Below are 19,979 nucleotides of genomic sequence, written 5' to 3'. Positions count from 1 at the left end.
AGGACAGCAGGGAGCCAGAGGGAAAGAAGCAGACGGTACAGAGAGCCAGCCATCCTGCGGCACCACAGGGACTGTGTGAGTGCTTGGACAACACACTGCTGGTGACCACAGTCCCTGTCTACACAGACTTTCTTCCCTCAAGGGCTTCAAAACACCTTTATAAAGGGCAATGAGAGCCAGGCCCCAGGGCAGAGCCAGGAGACTCTGTCCACCTAGGGGCAAAAGTCTCCTTCTGTGGAAGAGGCACAAACATGGAGGGAATCAGTGCCTGAGCCAGCTCTGGGGCAGGAAGTACACCTGCCTGGCTGGACTGGCTCAGGACGCTGAGGCGGACATGCTAATCCATTATGTGAGTCACCCTACCCGCCTGACCATAACAAGGTACCCTGAGGTGGGAAAGTCGTGTTGAAAAACAGGTCTCAGCCCATGTGGGAACCTTCCCTTGCAGAAGTGTCTGGAACTTCTCCCTCTCTGGCAACACAAGAGTCAAGGGGGGAGGGAGGAGTTATAAAACAGAAAAGATCCATCTCTTTCCATGATTCCTGTGAGTCAGGGTAAAACTTGGGCAGGATTAACTTTTAAGATAAGGTTCAGAAACATCATACCCTGTGCGTAGCATGTAGCAGGTGCCCCGTAACTGTTAATAAGGATTATTTTCATTTAATCTTAATAAATGGTTCAGAAGATAAGGCCACAGTAAGGAAACAGTCAAGCATCTTGGCCAGCTTTTCAGAGAGGACCAGACTGAACGACAGTTTGGGTCTGCTCTGCAGTTCCTCGTTTACCTTTACAGACTTATAAGGCAGAGAACATAATAAAATCAACTCTTTTGACAATGCTCTGGCCAGCCAGCCAGCGAGGTGGCTACTCACTAAGTTCAGCGGGGACCAGCTGGCAGAGAGAAGCCTTTCTGACCGGCAGCTGGAGTCTAGGGTGGCAGAGCCACTGAGAGCCGCCCTACCTGCTGCAATGGGAATCCCAACCAGGTTATAAATCAGCGCCAGCACCAGATTGAGTCGTATTCTCCGGATAGTCTTCTTGGAGAGGTGAATGCTAGCCACCACGTCGAGCAAATCATTCTGTAGGAGAGGAACACGCGGTGAATCAGGAGCTCTGTCCCACAGCCCCCACCGCTCCCAGAACCTGGGCAACAGGGGAGGAGAAGACAGCCGCGCTCACCCTGATGAGGACAACGTCAGCCGCCTCAATGGCCACATCTGTGCCTGTCCCGATGGCAATGCCCATGTCAGCCTGCGCCAAGGCCGGGGAGTCGTTGACCCCATCTCCCACCATGGCGACTCTCTTCCCTTTGTTCTGGAGCTCCTGGACCTTGGCCACCTTGTGAGAAGGCAGCACCTCCGCAAAGACTTTGTTGATGCCAACCTAAAAGGAAAGGAAAACAGCAGTCAAAATGTACATAAATATACAACACCCAGTGTTGGCAAAGGACAGTGAACAGTAGTAGTGACCTGCGAGTCATCCTTCCCCCAACCTCACTCAGCCCCTAAGTCCAGTCAATGATGCCAGCCAACAATCCCTACAGATCCCAGGTCACGTGGCAAATGCATCCCCTGCTCCCACGCCAAGGCCCTGCAGTGGTTTAGGCCCTGCCCACATCCTGGCCTCCCGCCTCTCCTCTCCACATGCTGTCCTAGTGGTCTCTCCAAAATAATCACCATTTGGTCACGTTACTCTCCTACTTAAAGTCCTCCAATGGATCCCACTTCCCTCAGGACAACATCTCAACTCCTCAGTCCGCCTCCCAAGGACCCCGACATCTGGCCTCTGCCCGTCCCTGGCTCCCTACCTCACGGCCCCAGTGGGCCCCTCTAGACTCTGCACCATTCAGCTCCCTGTGCTCTGCACGTCAGTGCCACTCTGGACCTCCCAGGCGGTGCTCACGCTGCCTGCTCTGTCCTGGAAAGGTCAGCTTTCCGTTCCCTCTCCCTCCCCCTCTTCTTCATCTGACCACTCCTGGCTCAAACATCGTCTCTCTGGGAAGCTGTCCTTGGCCCCTGCCAGGTCAGGGGAGTAAGTCAGCGGCTCCCACGTGTCCCGTGTACTCTTCTGCTAAAGCACCAAGCACTCGATTTATGCTTGGTCACTGGTCCACCCCCCATAGGACCGTGAGCACGAGGGCAGATGCCCTCTTCACTCCTCTCTGTAGCCTGTCTGTCACATGGGTGGTGCTTAATAAGTGCTTGCTGAATGGATGAGCAAGTTTGAACCAGGAAGGGGGTGCTCAACAAGTCTAGCAAGGAAGGTATACCTAAAGAGAGGTACTGCTGCTTCCCTCATAAGAAGTAATTTGTTTCCAAAAGCATACAGCTTTACACACATTTGGGGGGGCGGGGTATGTAATTTTCAGGAATTCGCACTGGAGCCGTCGCCATGTGGGGAGTCAGGCAGGCATACAGCAGTGTTGTCCTCACGGCCCAAACTCAGAACCAAGCGCTGCTGGAGAACGCCCGGGATCCAGGCACCTGCCTGGTGCACACGAGTGAGAAGAGCTGAGCTGGCAAAACATTCCCGCAATATAAAGGCTAGAAAGTTGTCTATTTCAGCCCTCAAGCCATGATCGTTTATTTTTCCCTTGCAAAGACTAGGAAATAGAGATCGTTGGGATTGCTTTCCCAGGGCTGCAGCCGGTCCCACATGAGTTACAGGACCCAGGTCCCAGGGACATGATCTCTGCGGTGGCAGCACAGTGGTCTCCTGTGGGATGCTGCTCCGCTTGGAGCAGAACAGACACATGGAGAGAAAAGCACCCAGCAAGGAGGAAAGACCAGAAGCAAAGCTAAGCACTAGAGGCACTGGCGCTTACTTTTTTCCTCAAATTGCTTCTGAGTCTAAAATCACTTATAATTTTAAAGGGGAAGGATGTCCCCACCCCTGGCCGCAGGCCCATACCTGGGTGGCAATGGCTCTGGCTGTCTTCCGGTTGTCCCCCGTGATCAGAACCACATCCACACCCATGCTCTTCAGGGTGTGCACAGCCAGGGCGGCCTCCTGCTTGACAGCATCGGCGATGGCGATCATCCCGCAGAGAACACCTGCAGGAGACACCCACAGTTCAGCATACTGCAGAGCACCGGGCAGCGCCAGGGCAAATAAGATTTCAGGACTGGAAACAGCTTTCATGATATAATGTTACATGCACAAAACAAAACACCAAATTATATAACGTCATATGGTTTTGACTTGTTTTTTAAAAAATTACATACATTTACAGATGCATACACAAGTCTGGAAGGACTATCAAAATGTTAATAGTGGTTCTCTCTGAAGGGTAGTATAATGAGTGATTTCCTTTTCTTATTTATAGCTCAGAATTTTCCAAATTTTCTACAAGGAGCTTCTATTACCTTACAGAATGCCTGGCTCATAACTCAATATATATTAGCTATTAAAATATGAGAAACAGAACAAATAGAACAAATGTTACTTAAAAACTCACAAGTATCCTAATAGCTAGAAAATCAATCCTTCCTTTTAGTCTCTTCCTATAGAAAACATTTCTGTAGAATTTTTTTTTTTGGAGTGAATCTTCAGATACTGAAGGAAGGCCTTCTAGGACTGTGGTGTGATGGGGCAGAGTGAGGATGAACGGTATGTGAGGGGCATGGCTCCTTCAGCTGAGTTCACTCTGGTTTGATGAGCTGAGGGGACTGTGGTTTACAAGGACTTAGGAGAAGGCATTAGGAGAAGGCACGGTGGTGGGAGCAGGAAAAAAAAAAAGAGAATAGGAGAAGAGGACATATTTGGCTGAAGCATTCAAAATACAGCAACATAAATTATTGTTTCTTATTTGCATATAGTTTTGCTTCCACGGGCAGAAACTAACATTAACAAAGTAAGAGATGTAAAGACCAAGATATAATCTGAGTACTAAGATACATGCACTCTTGAGAAGCTCTGTGAAAAGTTACAGGGATCTCAGTATTTAAAGGCACCCTGTGGTTATACCTCTTGCAAAGTGAATTGCTGTTCTGTCTGCAGTGATGAATGAGAAGACAGAAGCAAACACTGATGGTGAAGACAGTTTAGAAGACGCCAGAGCAGAGCTGGCTCTGGGGGTGAAGACGGAGATAGTAAGAAAGGGCCTCAGGACTGAGACTGAAGTGAAAAAAATGACAAGACAACCTTCTGGAAAATAGAACTAAAATTAACAGAGAGGAAGATTAAAAAAAAACTAGCAATCTATTTTTGTCTGATATCTCCAAGAAACTTCATTTCTGAGACAGCAAGATGAAGGTGTGAGCAGAGCGATACCATCAATAGCCACCAAGATGGCCGTCTGGCCTTTCATCTCATGATCTGTCATAGAGTCACTGATGTCGCTGGAGATGGTTAAGCCATTGCGCCTCATCCATTCGCGGTTCCCAATCAGCACAGAGAAGGTCTGGGGGGCCGCATCTGTTCAAAAGAGTTTGTGGTTATTCCCAAAGAGTCCAATTTCACTGTGAGAATGTACCAAAAACTGTGGAATCCTTTAAACAGCAAAATATCCATTTAACTGTTCTGGAAAACTATAACTATAGTAAATGCCTCTTGGAACACTATTCTTAAAGGACCAGGGAAAAAGTATAATGTGCAGAACACGTGGGAATTACTTAAAATGGGGTGTTAAAAGGTGCAAGTTATATGTGTGAAAATGTTATAAACATAAACATTATGTAGTGTCCTTATTTGCGTTTAGAGCTATCTGCTGGGGCTGCTTCTACAGGGACTAGAAACAGTTATCTGTCCAGCACCAAAAGCAAGTGTTGCCTAGATTCATCACTGCCTGGTAGAGATGACCCACAGTGAATCAGCAAATGGACAGTCTACTTCTATGAAATGTTTTAAAGCTATACCTCCTAAAAGGCCAGTGAGTCTTTCACCTGTCACCTTTTAACTATGTGTGCCACTAAGTTAGGTGTCCATGGACCAGTCCCTGGAAGCTAAATGGAAAGGTCATCCTGGGACTTTAAATTGCTAGAAGGTGGTAGACAGCTTTTAACAATAAAATCTAAATCAAGATTTAACTACCAACATACTTAAGAGAAAACACTAGAGACAGGTTTTTTTTGGTTTGGGGGGTTTTCCACATTCTCACGCTGATGGCTAGCAAGGTATCCTTAGAACAAGAAAGGCCATTATTCAAAAGCAGCTGTCACTCCACACAGTGTCCCTTCTTGGCTTGGGCAGACCATTTCCATCTGCTTTCCCTGACTGCTGCCAGCTCTGTAAATACGACACATTCCATCAGAGTTCTACCACGTGCGAGGTTTCCAGTTTAGTAAGAACAAAAGTAAAATTCCCATCTGTCTACTTTGTAGCTTATGAGAAGCAGGACTAACTTGGGAGAAGGAAGAGGAGATTCAAGATTACAGAGCAGATAAGCAATCTCTACAAATTTAAGTACTACACTACTTTGTCCGCCATCAGCATCAAGATTCAGATGTACCAAAGAGAGAAACAAGAGAGAAACTGCAGGCTTTCCTGGGGGAGGCAGGCGTGCAGCACAGCAGCTGTGAGACGCCTTTCTCCACAGTCGGGAACCTGAGGGGCGTGCCTGGCGAGGTGCTCTCTGTGGTTTGGCTCAAGGCCACCTGACCCAGACGACCCAACCCCGGCAGGCGGAGCAGCAGAGACAAAGGGCAGGGATACCTGTGTCTGTGGGAACGCTGCCAACCCCGTTCAGGTGAGCCGTCCCCTCTCTCGGCGGGTGCTCGCTGTGGGCCAGGATGCCTTCCACGCTGCTGACTTTACAGCCGATTCCACAGCCCGGCACCGCCTGGAAGTCCGTGCAGTACCCGAGGGTCTCTGTTCCAAGCACCTGTGAAGGAGGGGAGAGGTGAGCTGAGAGAGAGGCCGACAAAGACGGGGGTGAGGGCAGGGGAGAGAGCAGCAGCAACCAGGAATGAAGAGGGAAGGGAGGGACGAGAAGCAGAACCGCAGGGAAAGGTGAAGAGATCAACTACCGACTCAGCAATCCTTTTTCTCTTATCTGACACAGACGTTGTAATTATTAAACTGAACAAAATTAAACGGCCTAAACTCTCTCCTTAGGTGGCTGCCTCATGATACTGGAGAGGCTGCAGGCTAGAAAGGAGAAAGGCAATTCACATCAAACACCCCAAATGAAGGGGGGAGACTGAAGGTGCCAAAGAGAGGAAAGACATTATTTTTATGCTGCAAATAATTTCATAAAAATGATGGAATAGGTAAATGGTAACAAAGCCATTTTGAAGCTATCAAGAGATAAGTGCCCATCGACAGACCCTGGGGTGGGGGTGGAGGGGCGACGTGGCAGGGGAAAGAAGTGAGGAGCTGTTCTTATTTGGGTTGACAAAGCAGCACAGGAAGGCTGACTGAGGTGAGCAGAGTTCTTCCTGAAACATCAGAAGGGTGAGAGGAGAAATGGCGGACTGTCTGGTCCTACACGCAAGTCAAAACACGAAATGAAATTTCTGGAAGATTCCCTGTCCAGGAAGAGTTATCAACTTTTTTTCAAGGCATCCATGTCACCTTCCTACGTTTACTGATGATCATATTTGCTCAGACTGTTTAAATTTTTTCAGGGCAATATTCTGGCACATCCTGCTGCTTCTATATTCAGATTGAAAACAGAAAACGCTTAAATGGGACCTTTCATCTGGAGAGACCAAAGGATGAAGTCTTGCCCATTAACTGTGCCACAAACCCATCAGGCATTCGGCTCACTTCTGCTGGTTCCTCTCCATTTCAGACGTGCCAGTGGAGTGGCTTTCTCCCTCTCTCATCCCGATACCCCATTCATTTTTGTATCCCTTTGCACTAAGCACTCACAAAGGACTGAACTCCCAAAGGGCAGAGTTCACATCTTACCAGTTTTCGTTGTCCCAAGCACAGATGCTCAGTAAATGACTGTGAATACTGAACAGCTTTTTGACGATCTGGAAATGTGACAGGGGACCTACTACTGTGAGCCGTATCTCCACCTGCTCCAGAGGAGCTGGCCAAGTGGTTTTCCAGATCACACAAGCCAAGGCCTCCTCAAAGGCAGCTGACTCAGGTGCCAGTGGCAGCTGGGAGAAAAGGCATGTGAGGAGGCAGGAGGTGGGAGGCTTCCAGCCCAGCTGGCGAGAGTGGAGAAGGAGGCTGAAGGAGTGAGGGACAAGCAAAGCCAAGGTCTACATACCTCTTTACAGTATTTGGTGACTGCCACACCCAAGGGGTGCTCGCTGCTGGCCTCTGCAGTCCCCACCACAGCAAGAACCTTCCTGAGGGGCAGCGTGGCCATGTCCACAAGCAGGAGGACCCGCATGACTTTTGGGACCCCATGGGTAATGGTGCCAGTTTTGTCAAACATCACAGTCTTTATCTGCCAAAACAACGACATCTCAGTGACCACAAACAGAGAAGGTACGGACTTTCAGAGTCCACACAATCTTGAGGCAGAACTTCACTCAAACTACTTCAAGCAGATAACAATGCTCCTTCATAACTTCATAATACAATCCTCTGCAATCAGTCCTGGGGTTCTACCACTCCCACTGCAAAGACATAGGTTCCCTCTCTGCCCAGTCAAAAAAAATCCACACTGTGGCTTAACCTTGACCAGGTTGAGCCAGACACTCTCAGTCCAGTGTAAGGGGAGATGGCATGGTACCGTTTCCTGGACAGAAACACCATGCAGACTTCTCCTCCTGTTAGGTCAGGAGCCAGGACCCTGGGAGTCGGCCTCTCTCTCTGCCTACTGCTCTCTACCAAGCCAACGATTGTTTTCTCTGGCCTGCACAGTGCAAAAGCCCACTGAGAAGAAAGTTCTCACACTCCAAGTTCAAGAAAGGAAGGGAGTGTTCCTTGGCCTTGACAAGTAACCACCAGAGCCAGTTTTTAGACCCACCCCGCTTGGTCAACGGCAGCTTTGCACCACTCCCCAAGGGTCTGGGCTCAGCCAGTCGGCAGCAACCACACTCCAGTACCTGTGCTTTCACGGCCAGAGGCCAGCTGACCACTAACACTCCCCCACACCCACTTCTGAAAGTCCATCAACCTCTGAAGTCCGCACTCCCCCAAACCCTATATAAGGCCAGCTGCTTGCTTTGTTCAGACTGTGTCCCACAAGTATGGTTAGATTCAGCTTTTGGTTTCTGATGCTGAGTGGTGGCCTCTCAACACTATTAACCGGTCTTCCTCCAACAATTCTTGCTTCCTTTTAGTCCATCCTTCACTTTGCAGCCAGAATGATCTTCCCAACGTGTAATCCAGTCACACAGGTGCTTCATACTCCTCCATGGCTCCCTGTCATTCTTTGGGTTAAGTTCTGAATCTTTTACCAAACCTTCAAAGCCCTTCAAGGCCCCTCTCCCTCCTTTTCTCCCTCAAAAGCCTCATCTCCTGTCAGTTTCTCTCTCTCTCTCAATGATTTTCTTTCAGTTCCTCATTTATTTATTCAGTGAATAACTGATCAGTGCTTTCAACGTGCCAGGCACTGGACAAGAAGCTGGGGATAAAATGGTGGGGAAAAAGCTTATGGTCTCCGATCTTACGGCAGCACAGCCTCCCCAGGCCGTTCCCACTGCCAGAACAGGCTGTTCCCAGCCTCTGTGGTCTGGCTAACTCTTGCTCAACTGTTAGGTCTCAGGTGAACCTTGACATTTCCTTCCCTGACCACCCGCATCACTCTCACCCCCAGTCTAGCACACACAAGTCTAAGCTGGGCCCCTGTTAAACCGTCCTCATGGCATCCTACGCTCTCTCTCAGCACTTGTGGTTTACTTACTCCACATCTGTCCTCCCCACTCAATTCTAAGCTCCTTGAGAGCTGAGGACCATGACGACTGCCAGGGCCTGACACAGGACCCACACATAGGAAATGCTTAACAAATACCAAATAAATAAAAGGAAGGATGGAAGGTTAGGGATTGGTATGTTGGGCCAAAGGAAGATGCTGCATAAACACTGTTGCTCACTACTCCACTCCCCACCATCAGGACCCCTCCACTAATCACACAGACGCAGAGTTGGTACTTTTCTCTGGAGCCCGACTACCTGGGTGTGAATCCTGGCTCTGCCCCTTATTAGCTGCAGGCCTTGGGGCAAGTTACCCAGCCCCCTCCTGCTGCAGTTCCCTCATCTGTAAAATGGGAATAATAAGCACCCACCTCAGAGCTGTTGATGAGATTAAATCAACTAATATTTATAAAGTGTTTAATTCTGTAACTGTTAGCTATTGCTATTGTCATTCCCAGTCAGTGCTGGCTTCCTGTTTTATTTAATTAACAGTGTGACCCTCAGGTCTCTTTCAGGTTTTCCTCTTAACATGAATTTTAAACAGATACTATTTTCATTAGGACTTTCTAAGTTCAAAATAAATCACATAGTATACAGCTACAAAATCAAGTCCCCAGAGGACGGCCAGGAGCACCGCAGCACAGGGCCAACCTTGTGGGCCATCTCCAGAGGTTTGCCTCCCTTGATGAGGATGCCGTTCTGGGCGGCCACCCCGGTGCCCACCATTACCGCCGTGGGCGTGGCCAAACCCAGAGAGCAGGGGCAGGCGATGCACAGCACTGTGATGGACGTCTGGAACGCAAACCGGATGACCACCTCTGCCTGAGAGATATGCTTGTTGGGGGTCTGAAAAGAGGAAAGAGACAGGTAGGTCGAGAGTTAAATGAGGAGTCACACAGAGCTCAAATCACATCAGAACATTTCAGTCCAGGCAGTGGGACCTGAGACGGCGTGACAAGCTGGGCTTTAGGAAACACGTGGTATTCTGCTCTGCTTTGGTGCTTCACTTCACTGTTCTGCACGCCAGTTTTCTAACCTGATCCTACAGGCTTCCCTCAGAGAAAGGCTTATGAGAGGAGAGAGTCATATAAAAATCCCTGATAGGCGAAAGAGCAGACTCTAGAATCGCACTGCATAGGCCCATATCCTGGCTCTGGCACTAGTTTAACCTCTCTGTGTCTCAGCTTCCTCACATACAAAATGGAGAGAACAATACCCAGCTCATAGGTTGTTGTAAGGACTAAATGAGATAATCTACAAATAAACCTATAAATATACAGAGTACAACACCTGGCATAGGAGAGGCGTCTAAGAAACTATAACTATCACATCATCATTACTATTTTTATCATCATTATGAAAGCTTTAAAAAATTATAGGTCTCCAAGGAATCTACCCTAAGGTAATAATCATACAAGTGTAAAAAGATACCAGGATATTTACCACAGTGCTTTTTTGTAATGGCAAAAAACTGGAAACAACCAACTGGTCGGTTCATTGTCCCACTGGTTAATTAAATTGTGGGTGTGGTGTGCAAAATGGAGTATTACGCAACTATTGAAATGATGATGTATATCTATACTTATTGACGTGGAAAGATATCAGTAACACTGTTGAATAAAAAAAGCAAGCACAAAATGGCATGTGTTGTGATTTAATTAGTGCAAAATGATCCGCCTATCTATGGCCTTTCAACAATACTGAAAGATGTTTACCAAAGTGCAAAAAACAGTTACTTCTAGGGATGGGACTTGGGGCCATCTTTATTTTCTTCTGTTTTTCACTATTGTTTTCTTTGTAAATTCAAAACCAACAAAATATGGGTCTCTTTTCCAGTTACCTGGTGGCATCTATTGGTATGATTATTTTGCATTCTGACATCTTGAGTTATCTTGGTTTACTTTTCGAAATGGCTGGTGTTTCTGGAGTACAATCAAGAGATACCATATTCACTTAATTACAGTAATAAGCATGTGTTCTAAATCGAGGATACAGACCACAATCTCTTTAGCTTCCATCTACACTTTATTCTTTGATTTTGAAAGACAGGATTCTAAAATAAGATATATTATGAGGGTCACTTAATTTTCACAGAAACAGTTGGATTTAGGTAGAAGGACATGTTTAAGACATAATGCTATTTTTTAGAGATAAAGATGATGTGATTTAAAAAAAAAACAGTAATTCTTGTCAAAATAACATCTGGCATTCTAATAGGATAGGGTAGACTTCTAGAACTTAACATGAACCCTGTCCCTACAAATGATTTTGATATAGCAGAGCGACAACAACATCTTAAAGGAACATGCAGTACCTCATTTGCCAGCATCCTCCCTGATATTGCAGATAAAAACAAAAGAAGCCAAAGTAAGATGGAAAGGCAGGGAACAGAAGAAAGCCACATATTCAACTTGTTTAGGACTGAGTCCTCCCACAGCCACATGCCAATGAGCTGCTCTCCCGCAAAAGCAGAAATTTTAGGCAGTCAGGTGCCATAACAGTCATGGGTTACTCTTAAAAGCACTGAGGTCTCCTTAGATGTCGGAAAGTGTTTAACGTGGACAGTTTTCATTTTAAGATAGAAAATTTGAGGGAGAAAATGACATCTGAGTGAATGATGTGTACCCCAATGAACAGGCCTTTAATTATGGGTAGAAATTTTTTAAAAGAAAAAAATTATCCTTTCCATATTTGTAGTTTCTTATTTTATCACTCTAAGGTAAAATATACATTCAACTGGGCTAAGTATACTTTTTTGTGTGTGTGTGTGTGAAGAAGATCAACCCTGAGATAACATCCATGCCAATCCTCCTCTTTTTGCTGAGGAAGACTGGCCCTGGGCTAACATCCGTGCAGATCTTCCTCCACTTTATACGGGACGCCGCCACAGCATGGCCTGACAAGTGGTGCGGTGCGCCCCTGGGATCCGAACCCAGGCCCCCAGCAGCAGAGTGCACGCACTTAACCGCTACGCCACGGGGCCGGCCCCCAGTATATTTTTTAAAATAAAGTAAAAACATTGTTCCACTCACTGGGAAGTTATCAAATACACTCTAAGTGGGCCATTAGCTTTTTACGTATGTCGAGGTTTCTCAACGTCAGTGTCACTGACATTTGGGCCAAATACTTCGTTGTGGGGTCTGTCCTGTGCATTGTAGGACGTTTAGCAGCATCCCTGACCTCCTCCACTAGATGCCGGCAGCACCCCCTCCTCAGTCATAACCAGCAAAAATGTCTACAGACACTGCCAAATGTCCATGAGGCGACAAAATCCCTCTCAACTGCGAATCACTGATGTATATAGTTCTTATTTCTGAAGCAGAAAACTTTTTTTGTATTTCCCACTTTTTTTTGAAGTTTGATAAAACTGTATTTCCTAAGATAGTATTCTTTATCCGCTTTTTAAACTCAAAATGTGTATATTGCCTCATACGTAATGTTTAATAAATATTTAATTATTAAAAAGCTATTAGCATTGCTTGGGAAGCTGCAAGGTTAAAGATGGTATTTATGGACGTAGCAAAAAATATATTTTTCTTAAAATTTGTTAAATAATATCATCATGCCATCAAAATTGCTGTGACCTCTCTTCTACGATGTGTGCCTCATAACCCCAAAAAAGGACAATACTGCATAATGTAAATGTTTTATACATTACAACTGAGAGCCAATTGGTGTCTGTGAAATTATCTAACTAGAAAGAAAAGAGCATTTTTAATAAAAACTTGCAGAAGCAGAGTTCTACCCTTGCTAAGATTTTGCTGCCAATAGTGAAGCAAGTAAATAAAATGTAATGGGTAATTAAAGCCCAACGAATCTATGACATGAAAGAATAGCAACGGCAATAGATTACTTAAAACACAACAACCATACCACCCAAAGCATTCAACTTACGGGAAAGTATTTCTGAACAACACCAAAATCGATAAAACCGATTATAATCCATACCACCAACGTCAAAGTGGAAATGATGATGATAAATGGGACAAAATATCCACTAAAGCGGTCAGCCAGTTGCTGAATGGGTGCCTATGAAAATAAAACACCGAGACCATGAGAAACCACAATCTATAAAGAAATAAAACACCACAAGTGTGGACAAGGACTGAATTCTTAGCTCCCTCATTAACTATGTTTACTAATCAATCTCTACTCAGTAAAATCTGCCTGATTCTATAGAACTCTTGGAATAATTTCTAAAATGAAGAAGCTAAGTTATATTGTTTTTTATTTATTATTTGTATGTGTGTGTGAGGAAGATCAGCCCTGAACTAACATCTGTTGCCAATCCTCCTCTTTTTGCTGAGGAAGACTGGCCCTGGGCTAACATCCGTGCTTGTCTTCCTCTACTTTATATGGCACGCCACCACAGCACAGCTTGATAAGCAGTGCATAGGTCTGCGCCCCAGATCTGAACCCGTGAACCCCGGGCTGCCGAAGTGGAGCGCACAAACTTAACCACTATGCCACCAAGCTGGCCCTATGTTGTTTTTTAAATGTCATCATTACCTTTGACATCTGAGCCTCTTCCACCAATTTCACAATCTGAGCCAAAGTGGTGTCGTTGCCCACATGGGTGGCAGTAACAAGCACAGAGCCATGTGCATTTATAGACCCAGCAATCACTGTGCTTCCGGGTTTCTTAGTGACTGGCATGGCTTCTCCTAGAAGTGGAGAAGAGAGACTAACCGTCATGTGCTAAGCCCCATTCAGCAGTCACATGACCCGGCAACTGCACCAACACCCACCCGAAGGGAAGGTGAAACAAGTCACCTCACCTGTGATGAGGGACTCGTCAGCCATAGTATTGCCTTCCAGGACTTTCCCATCCACTGGGAACTTTCCCCCAGGGACAACCTTGATGACATCACCCCGCTGCACCAGCTCCATTGGTACTTGCTCCTCTCTGTAACAAACGTCACTCAAGTTACACACCTGGCAACTCACAGGAGCTCACCCTGCTGGCTGTCACCAGGTTGGCTTCTAGACACGCTATTGGACTGGTCACACTATACTTGCTTTATACCAAGCAGCAGTATTCATTTTATCTGCCATTTACAGATTGAGTCAATATTTACTGTGCAGCTACTAAGCGCCAGGCACTGTATGAGGCCCAGGGAATATAGCTGTGAACGGGACAGCAAAGTCCCTACTCTCACGAAGACAAATTCTGTGGAGGAAACAGACAACAAACAAGATCATCCCAGGTATCAAATAAGTGCTGTGATGAAAATAGTGTGACTGGAGGGCTTCTTTAGGTTGTGGGGGGAGGAGGAGAGAAATAGCAAGGCCTCACTTGGAAGACGACATTTGAGCTGACACCTGGATGACAAGAGGGGTCAACACAGGGGGGAAAGGAAATTCAAGGGAGAAAAAAACAGCTAATGCAAAGGTCCTACAGCAGACAGGAAGGGTACCTTTGAGAAACAGGAAGACAGCAAGCACGGCTGGAGGGAAGTAAGAGGAGCAGGCAGAGTCCAGATCATCATGGGTCTTGCAGAGTATCGGCTTCGGAGGGAAGGCTTTTAGTGGGAAAATGACATAATCGGATTCACACTTGCAAGTCCTCTCTCTGGCTGTTGCATGAGAACGGGCTGTAAGGGGGCCGGCCCCGTGGCTTAGTGGTTAAGTGCGCGTGCTCCGCTACTGGCAGCCCGGGTTTGGATCCTGGGCACACACCAACGCACCGCTTGTCTGGCCATGCTGTGGCCGCGTCCCACATACAGTAACTAGAAGGATGTGCAACTATGACATACAACTATCTACTGGGGCTCTGGGGCAAAAAAGGAGGAGGATTGGCAATAGATGTTAGCTCAGGGCCAGTCTTCCTCAGCAAAGAGAGGAGGATTGGCATGGATGCTAGCTCCGGGCTGATCTTCCTCACCAAAAAAAAAAAAAAGAACAGGCTGTAGGGACAACAATAGAAGCTGAGTGAAGAGTTAGGCTGTTGCAGCAGCCCAAGCAAAAGACCACGATGGTGTGCACGGGAGATGGAGTGAAGAAATACCCAGGATATTTTGGGGCATGCATCAAGGAGAGGTGCAGACACACTGAATGCAGAAGACAAGAATCCAAGATGAGCTCTAAGTTTTCAGTGTGAGCAACTGGGTGGATGAGAAATCATTTAATGAGTGGAGACAACTATGGAGAAGCAGGTGAAGGAGGGAGGAGGAAGAGAAGGAGAAGGGATTAAACAAAGATCTTTATTTTAACATGTCAGGTCCGAGATGCCTATTTGACTTCCACATAGAAATGTCAAATAGGGAGTCAAAAATACGATTCAGGCTGAGAGAAGATGTTCGAGCTAGAGGTACAAATCTGGGAGCTGACAAAATACAGATGTATTGAAAGCCATGAAATGGGATGACATTACCTAGGAGTGTAACTGGAAAAGAGAGTCTTAGAACTAAGCCCTGGGACACGCCAATATTTGGAAGTTGAGCAGGAGCAGAAGGGCCAGCAAGGGAGAATGCAAAGGGTCAGCCAGTGACATAGGCGGAAGAGGAGAGAGAGTGAGGATCCAAAGGAGGAGGTACCCATCCAATCACGTCAAATACTGCAGGCGTAGTTACAGAGATGCAAAAGTCACCACGCTCCACACTCAGGATTTGTGCACTTCAGTGAATGTTAGTTACACCTTAATAAAAAAGAAAAAAATTTTAAAGGGACGTTAAAGGGTAAAAATGCTGGTGAAAGGATGCAATGAGGATTGAAAAAAAGCAATGGTTGGAATGGGGTACATGGACATTACATGATGTCTTTGGCAAAAGCAATTTTAGAAACTGGTGGGGGCAGAGGCTCAGCTGGAATGGGCTGAGGAATAAATGTGAAATGACACAAAGAAAGCAGCTAAAGAAAACTTTTAAAAGAAGTTCTGCTGTGAAGGGAAAGAGAAAACCAAGGCAGGAGAAGAAGGAGTGGATTAAGACAGGAAATTGTGAACTGTACATATGTGTGAATTGCATGCTGGTGGGAATGGTCTCGCAGAGAGACAGACAGATGGCGGGGAGAGAGGAGGGCACGGCAGAGCAGAGCGAGAAAGCCAGAGGGAGCTCCAGGGAACCACGGCCGGCTCTGGCAGCATCGCTCTAACAGCATTACATGGGCCGAATGTACTTAACTGTATCCGTAACACTGGTTCATGAACAAACGGTGAAAAAGTCAGAAAGGCAGGCACATAGAACACACAGGGCTCTGAGGTTACATTATACATTCCTCTCATTCTACAAAGACCGCATTTAAACTACCACAGAGAGGAATGTACAAAAAGTCACCTTATTTATGTGAGATGGAAAAATAGACATTTACTGAGTATAGGCACTGTGCTAGATTTTTACATGTTTTATCTCACTGAATCTCCCCAAAACCAAATGAGGTGAGTTATACTCACTCCCACTTGAGCAAAAGCCTGAAGATTTTTTAGAAAGGCACAAAATTGAACATCCATGCCTATTTCTTTCAATGTTGCTATGTGTAAATGTATAAAACTTAGGAAGCAGCATGTACAGACAGAGATGTCTGTACATCTCTATTTTCTAGATAAAAATGTGTTCAGGGGCATCTTCTGCGCAGTGAGGACTCAATGGCCTGTTGTGTACAAAGGCCAGCTCCACCCGCCACGCTGCCACCCCCTGCGAGGCTGTGAGCACACACTGCTCTGGCCGTGCCGATGAACGCAGGCTGCCCGAGCAGACGAAGCCCACCCTGAGATTGCCCAAGTGCCCCATGTGCCGCTGTGTGCACCAGGCGCTGGGGACACAGCCGAGAGCCAGGCAGACATGGCCCTGATGGGGGGCTCAGAGTCCTTGTTAGGGTGCTGGCAAGAGTCACAGGGCAGTGGTGTGATCTGGGTCAAATCCTGTTCAAAGCCACAGCCTCCTCCTTTCTACAACGGCGATTTGTTCCCAGGATTCACTGAGATGGTGCGTGTAAAGTGCTTAGCACAGTGCCTGACGTGTAGTAAGCACCCAGGGAGTGCTGGCGACTGTCACTGTCACCCAACAGATGCTGTCACTACCAACTGGCCTCAGTGTAACAAGCACTGTGGGGCTGGGGTAAGAACAGGACAAAGGGGAGCCTTCCCCTCAGGAGGTCTACAGCCTAGCAGCTAAAAACAGACACATGTATAGAAGTTCAAAACAAGCATAATAACATAAAAGGAGTGCTGAAAAGGAGAGCCTTTACAGGCAAGAAGGGTGGCAGACTAACTAAAGTCCTGACTGCTGAACAGTCACGTGTGAATCTGTGTGGTGGTAAACAAGGAAAAGCGGAGGAACTCTACAATGCAAGACTATTCTCTGCTTCTCTTTAAAGGCTTCCGGTGACAGAGATATCCCGGCCCTGCCCTTCTGAGGAGGACTTCCTCATCCCACAGAGGCTCCACTTGGCACGAGAAGCCCGGGTCAGGGGGAGGACACCTGCTCACCCTAGAAAGGAGGCTTACAGGGCGAATAGGCAGAACTGTCTCCTTCCCCAGAACCTAACTACCAAGCTTTAAAATGTCCGCTTATATGGTGATACTTACAGAAATTGGCACAAACGTCCAATTGGATGTCTTTCTAAGAAATCTTTAGTAATGCTAATCTCTGCTTAATCTAACTTGGACTTTCCCCTTTGATCTGAATTAACCACATCTTTCTAACTCTAAACTGCTTAATTTAAGGTGAACAGCCCTTTATGGGGGTTAAGGTGGCTCCTTCTGGTGAATTCCCAGTAGCACTTCTTCTTCAGAAGCTAATGACTGCCAAAAAAGCTGAGCTGTGGGAGCACACTTAATTGAAAGACGGTTTTTTTTCCCCAGCATTTCTTCAGCTTTGAGTCTCTGCGGGCAGTCTGTTTACCTCACCTGTCCCCACTTCTCTACTCTCCTTCCTCATCTAACACAAAGTTAAAAAAAAAAAGAAAAAGAAAAAACTTGTAACGGAATGGCAACTGGCCTAGATAAAACCTGTAATTCTGTTTTCCCAATTATAAGAAACAGAAGACTTCAATGGGGGAGACTGGGGACCAAGCTGTGCAGGCCTTTTAATGTCAAGCATAGGCATGTGTGTAATTTATTTCTTTAACATTTGACAGTCGTTTCATTCATTCAACTAGTAAGTATCTGAGCACCTGCCACGTTTATGTCCCGGGGGACTGGAGGCATCTCGTGCTCTGAGAGCACTGAAGAGCGACAAGTGAGCCAGCCCTGGGGGACAGGAAAGGCTTCTGGAGGATGTGATTCCCAGGCTGAGACCTGAAGGACAAGGAGCCAGGCGAAGGGGGAGATAGAAAGGCGTTCGGGGGGAGGACAACGTGTGCAGGGCCCTGGAGGAAGGAGAGAGCCTCTTGCTGGGAACTGCTAGGGGAAGTGGGGCTGGAATGAGATGGAGGAACTGCAGGTTGAAAGGCACACAGGGGCAGACACCAAGGCTCATGTGTTAAGGAATGCAGACTTTACCCTAAGGACACCAGAGAATTGCTGGAGGATTTTCAGCTACAGAGTAATACAATGAGATCTGTGCTTCCAAGACATCACTGGTTTAAACGTGGAAAAATATTTGGAAGGAGACAAGGCTGGAAGCCAGAGGCCAATGAGGAGACTGTTGCCGTGCTTCAGGGGAGAGACAGTGGTAGCCTGAACAAGTGTGGTGGCAGTGGGAGGGGGCAATAGATGAGGCCACAGAGGTTGGTAGAGCAAGATTCCAGAGGATGGAGACCGGATGTGTGGATGAGAGAAGGGAAGGAGCCAGAGAGAACACCCAGGCCTCTGCCTCGGGGGCCGGTGTGTGATGGCACCATCCACTGAGACAGATGGGCAGCAGGGAAGAGAGGAAGAATCCGGGGGATGGGGAGGCACAGAGGGGAGATGACAAGAACTCAGACAGGTTGACTTGGAGTCTTCGTGAGCTAACCAAGAGAAAGATTCCAATAGGCAGGTGAATCCTGAGATGTGAGGCAGGTTTGAGAAGAAGACATGGGGGAGATCAGATGTCCCAGCAACAGTCTATAACACACCAGGACAACAGGGCCAACACTGAGACCCCAAGAATCATTGATACTTAAGGAATGAGGAGAGCACAGCAAGTCCACGAAGGAGACAGCAAGCAGCAGCTGGGAAGAAATTATCACATGCCAGACTGACCATCCATGCAGACGCTCCTAGCACCCAAGACTTGGGGTGGAGAGAAAGGACACGTGTCCCCAGCAGAGGGACAGGCCCAGGTCTCTCTCAAAGGAGCCAGCTGAGGTGGGAAACTCCAGTGGCCTTCAGAAGGTGCCACAGACCTGTCCACACCTGCAGAGGCCCAGACTTGGGAGGGCTCTGCAGGAGGCAGAGGTTGACTAGGGGGCCCTAGCACCCAGCACACCTTCATGTTATAGGATGTCAAGCTCCTCAGGAGGGGCAGAGTGAACAGCTTTGGCCATGGGAGAGCAGGCTATGACCCTGGGCCGCATCTCCTCCTAGCAGTCCAGAGCATCCTGTCAGGAAGGCGAGCTAGGAATGACCACTCCTGTTTGACAGACATGAACTGTGCAACACAGGCGTTATCTGACACACTCCAAGCACACAGCCCACAGTGCCAAACTAGAATGAACTCTGGTCCGTAGCTTAAAAAATGGTACCCCCACGTTATGACGTCAGTAGTCGGGCCCATAGTGTCTCCACAACCAAAAATTAATCACTATGTTTGGAAAAGAACTGAGTTATGAGAGGCGTAGCCCCACACTCCTTCAGCATTTCACCTGGCTTGCATCTTCTGGCAAAGATGCATGTCTCCTTGCATTCAAATCAAGGGAGCAGTCCACGCGATTGTCACTAGGGCTATCAGAAGCACTTCCACATGAAAGGCAGAGAGTAAATGTAGGCACCCACGGCTTTACTCTCCATCTGAATGTTTTCACATCTCAGAAACTCTCATGTCATTCATTTACAAGAAAATAAAGCAGCCGAGGTGTGTAACTAGTGTAGAGCCACTGAAGCAGTCAAGCTCGTGTGGAAGTCCACAAGTGCCAACTGCTTTGTCACACGGGGTCCTCCTGTCTGGGAGACAGTTGAGCGGGTGAGAGAGAGTGGCTCTGTGTCTCCAGGGCTCCAGTCCCAGCTCTGCCACTCACCTGTCATGGACTTTGGGTTAGTTAGTTCACTGAGCTTTAGGTTCTTCCTAATGAAATGGGGGATCACGATGGCACCTACCTCACAGGGTAGTTATCAAGGTTAAATCAGATAATTTATG

At 47.1% G+C, this 19,979-nt stretch overlaps 1 protein-coding gene across 6 annotated transcripts in view; it reads right to left on the bottom strand.

The window, feature by feature from the left end:
* ATP7B (ATPase copper transporting beta) overlaps positions 1-19,979 on the bottom strand; it is a 98,635-nt gene that overhangs the window by 4,312 nt on the left and 74,344 nt on the right. For 5 of the 6 annotated variants that reach the window (XM_058548074.1, XM_058548078.1, XM_058548079.1 and 2 more), the window contains 10 exons: positions 13,542-13,669; positions 13,273-13,427; positions 12,658-12,792; positions 9,415-9,609; positions 7,166-7,348; positions 5,653-5,821; positions 4,273-4,416; positions 2,911-3,053; positions 1,180-1,383; positions 962-1,079 (listed from right to left, as the gene is read on the bottom strand). In XM_058548074.1, the coding sequence (XP_058404057.1) occupies positions 962-1,079; positions 1,180-1,383; positions 2,911-3,053; positions 4,273-4,416; positions 5,653-5,821; positions 7,166-7,348; positions 9,415-9,609; positions 12,658-12,792; positions 13,273-13,427; positions 13,542-13,669 (1,574 nt within the window). The remainder of the gene's footprint in view (positions 1-961; positions 1,080-1,179; positions 1,384-2,910; positions 3,054-4,272; positions 4,417-5,652; positions 5,822-7,165; positions 7,349-9,414; positions 9,610-12,657; positions 12,793-13,272; positions 13,428-13,541; positions 13,670-19,979) is intronic. The other variant, XM_058548076.1, reaches the window with a different exon arrangement.

This window comes from Diceros bicornis, chromosome 9 (genome assembly GCF_020826845.1).
Source record: "Diceros bicornis minor isolate mBicDic1 chromosome 9, mDicBic1.mat.cur, whole genome shotgun sequence".
Lineage (NCBI taxonomy): Eukaryota > Metazoa > Chordata > Mammalia > Perissodactyla > Rhinocerotidae > Diceros > Diceros bicornis.
Note: the sequence above shows the minus strand (reverse complement) of the source record. Positions and strands in the feature narration are given on the sequence as shown.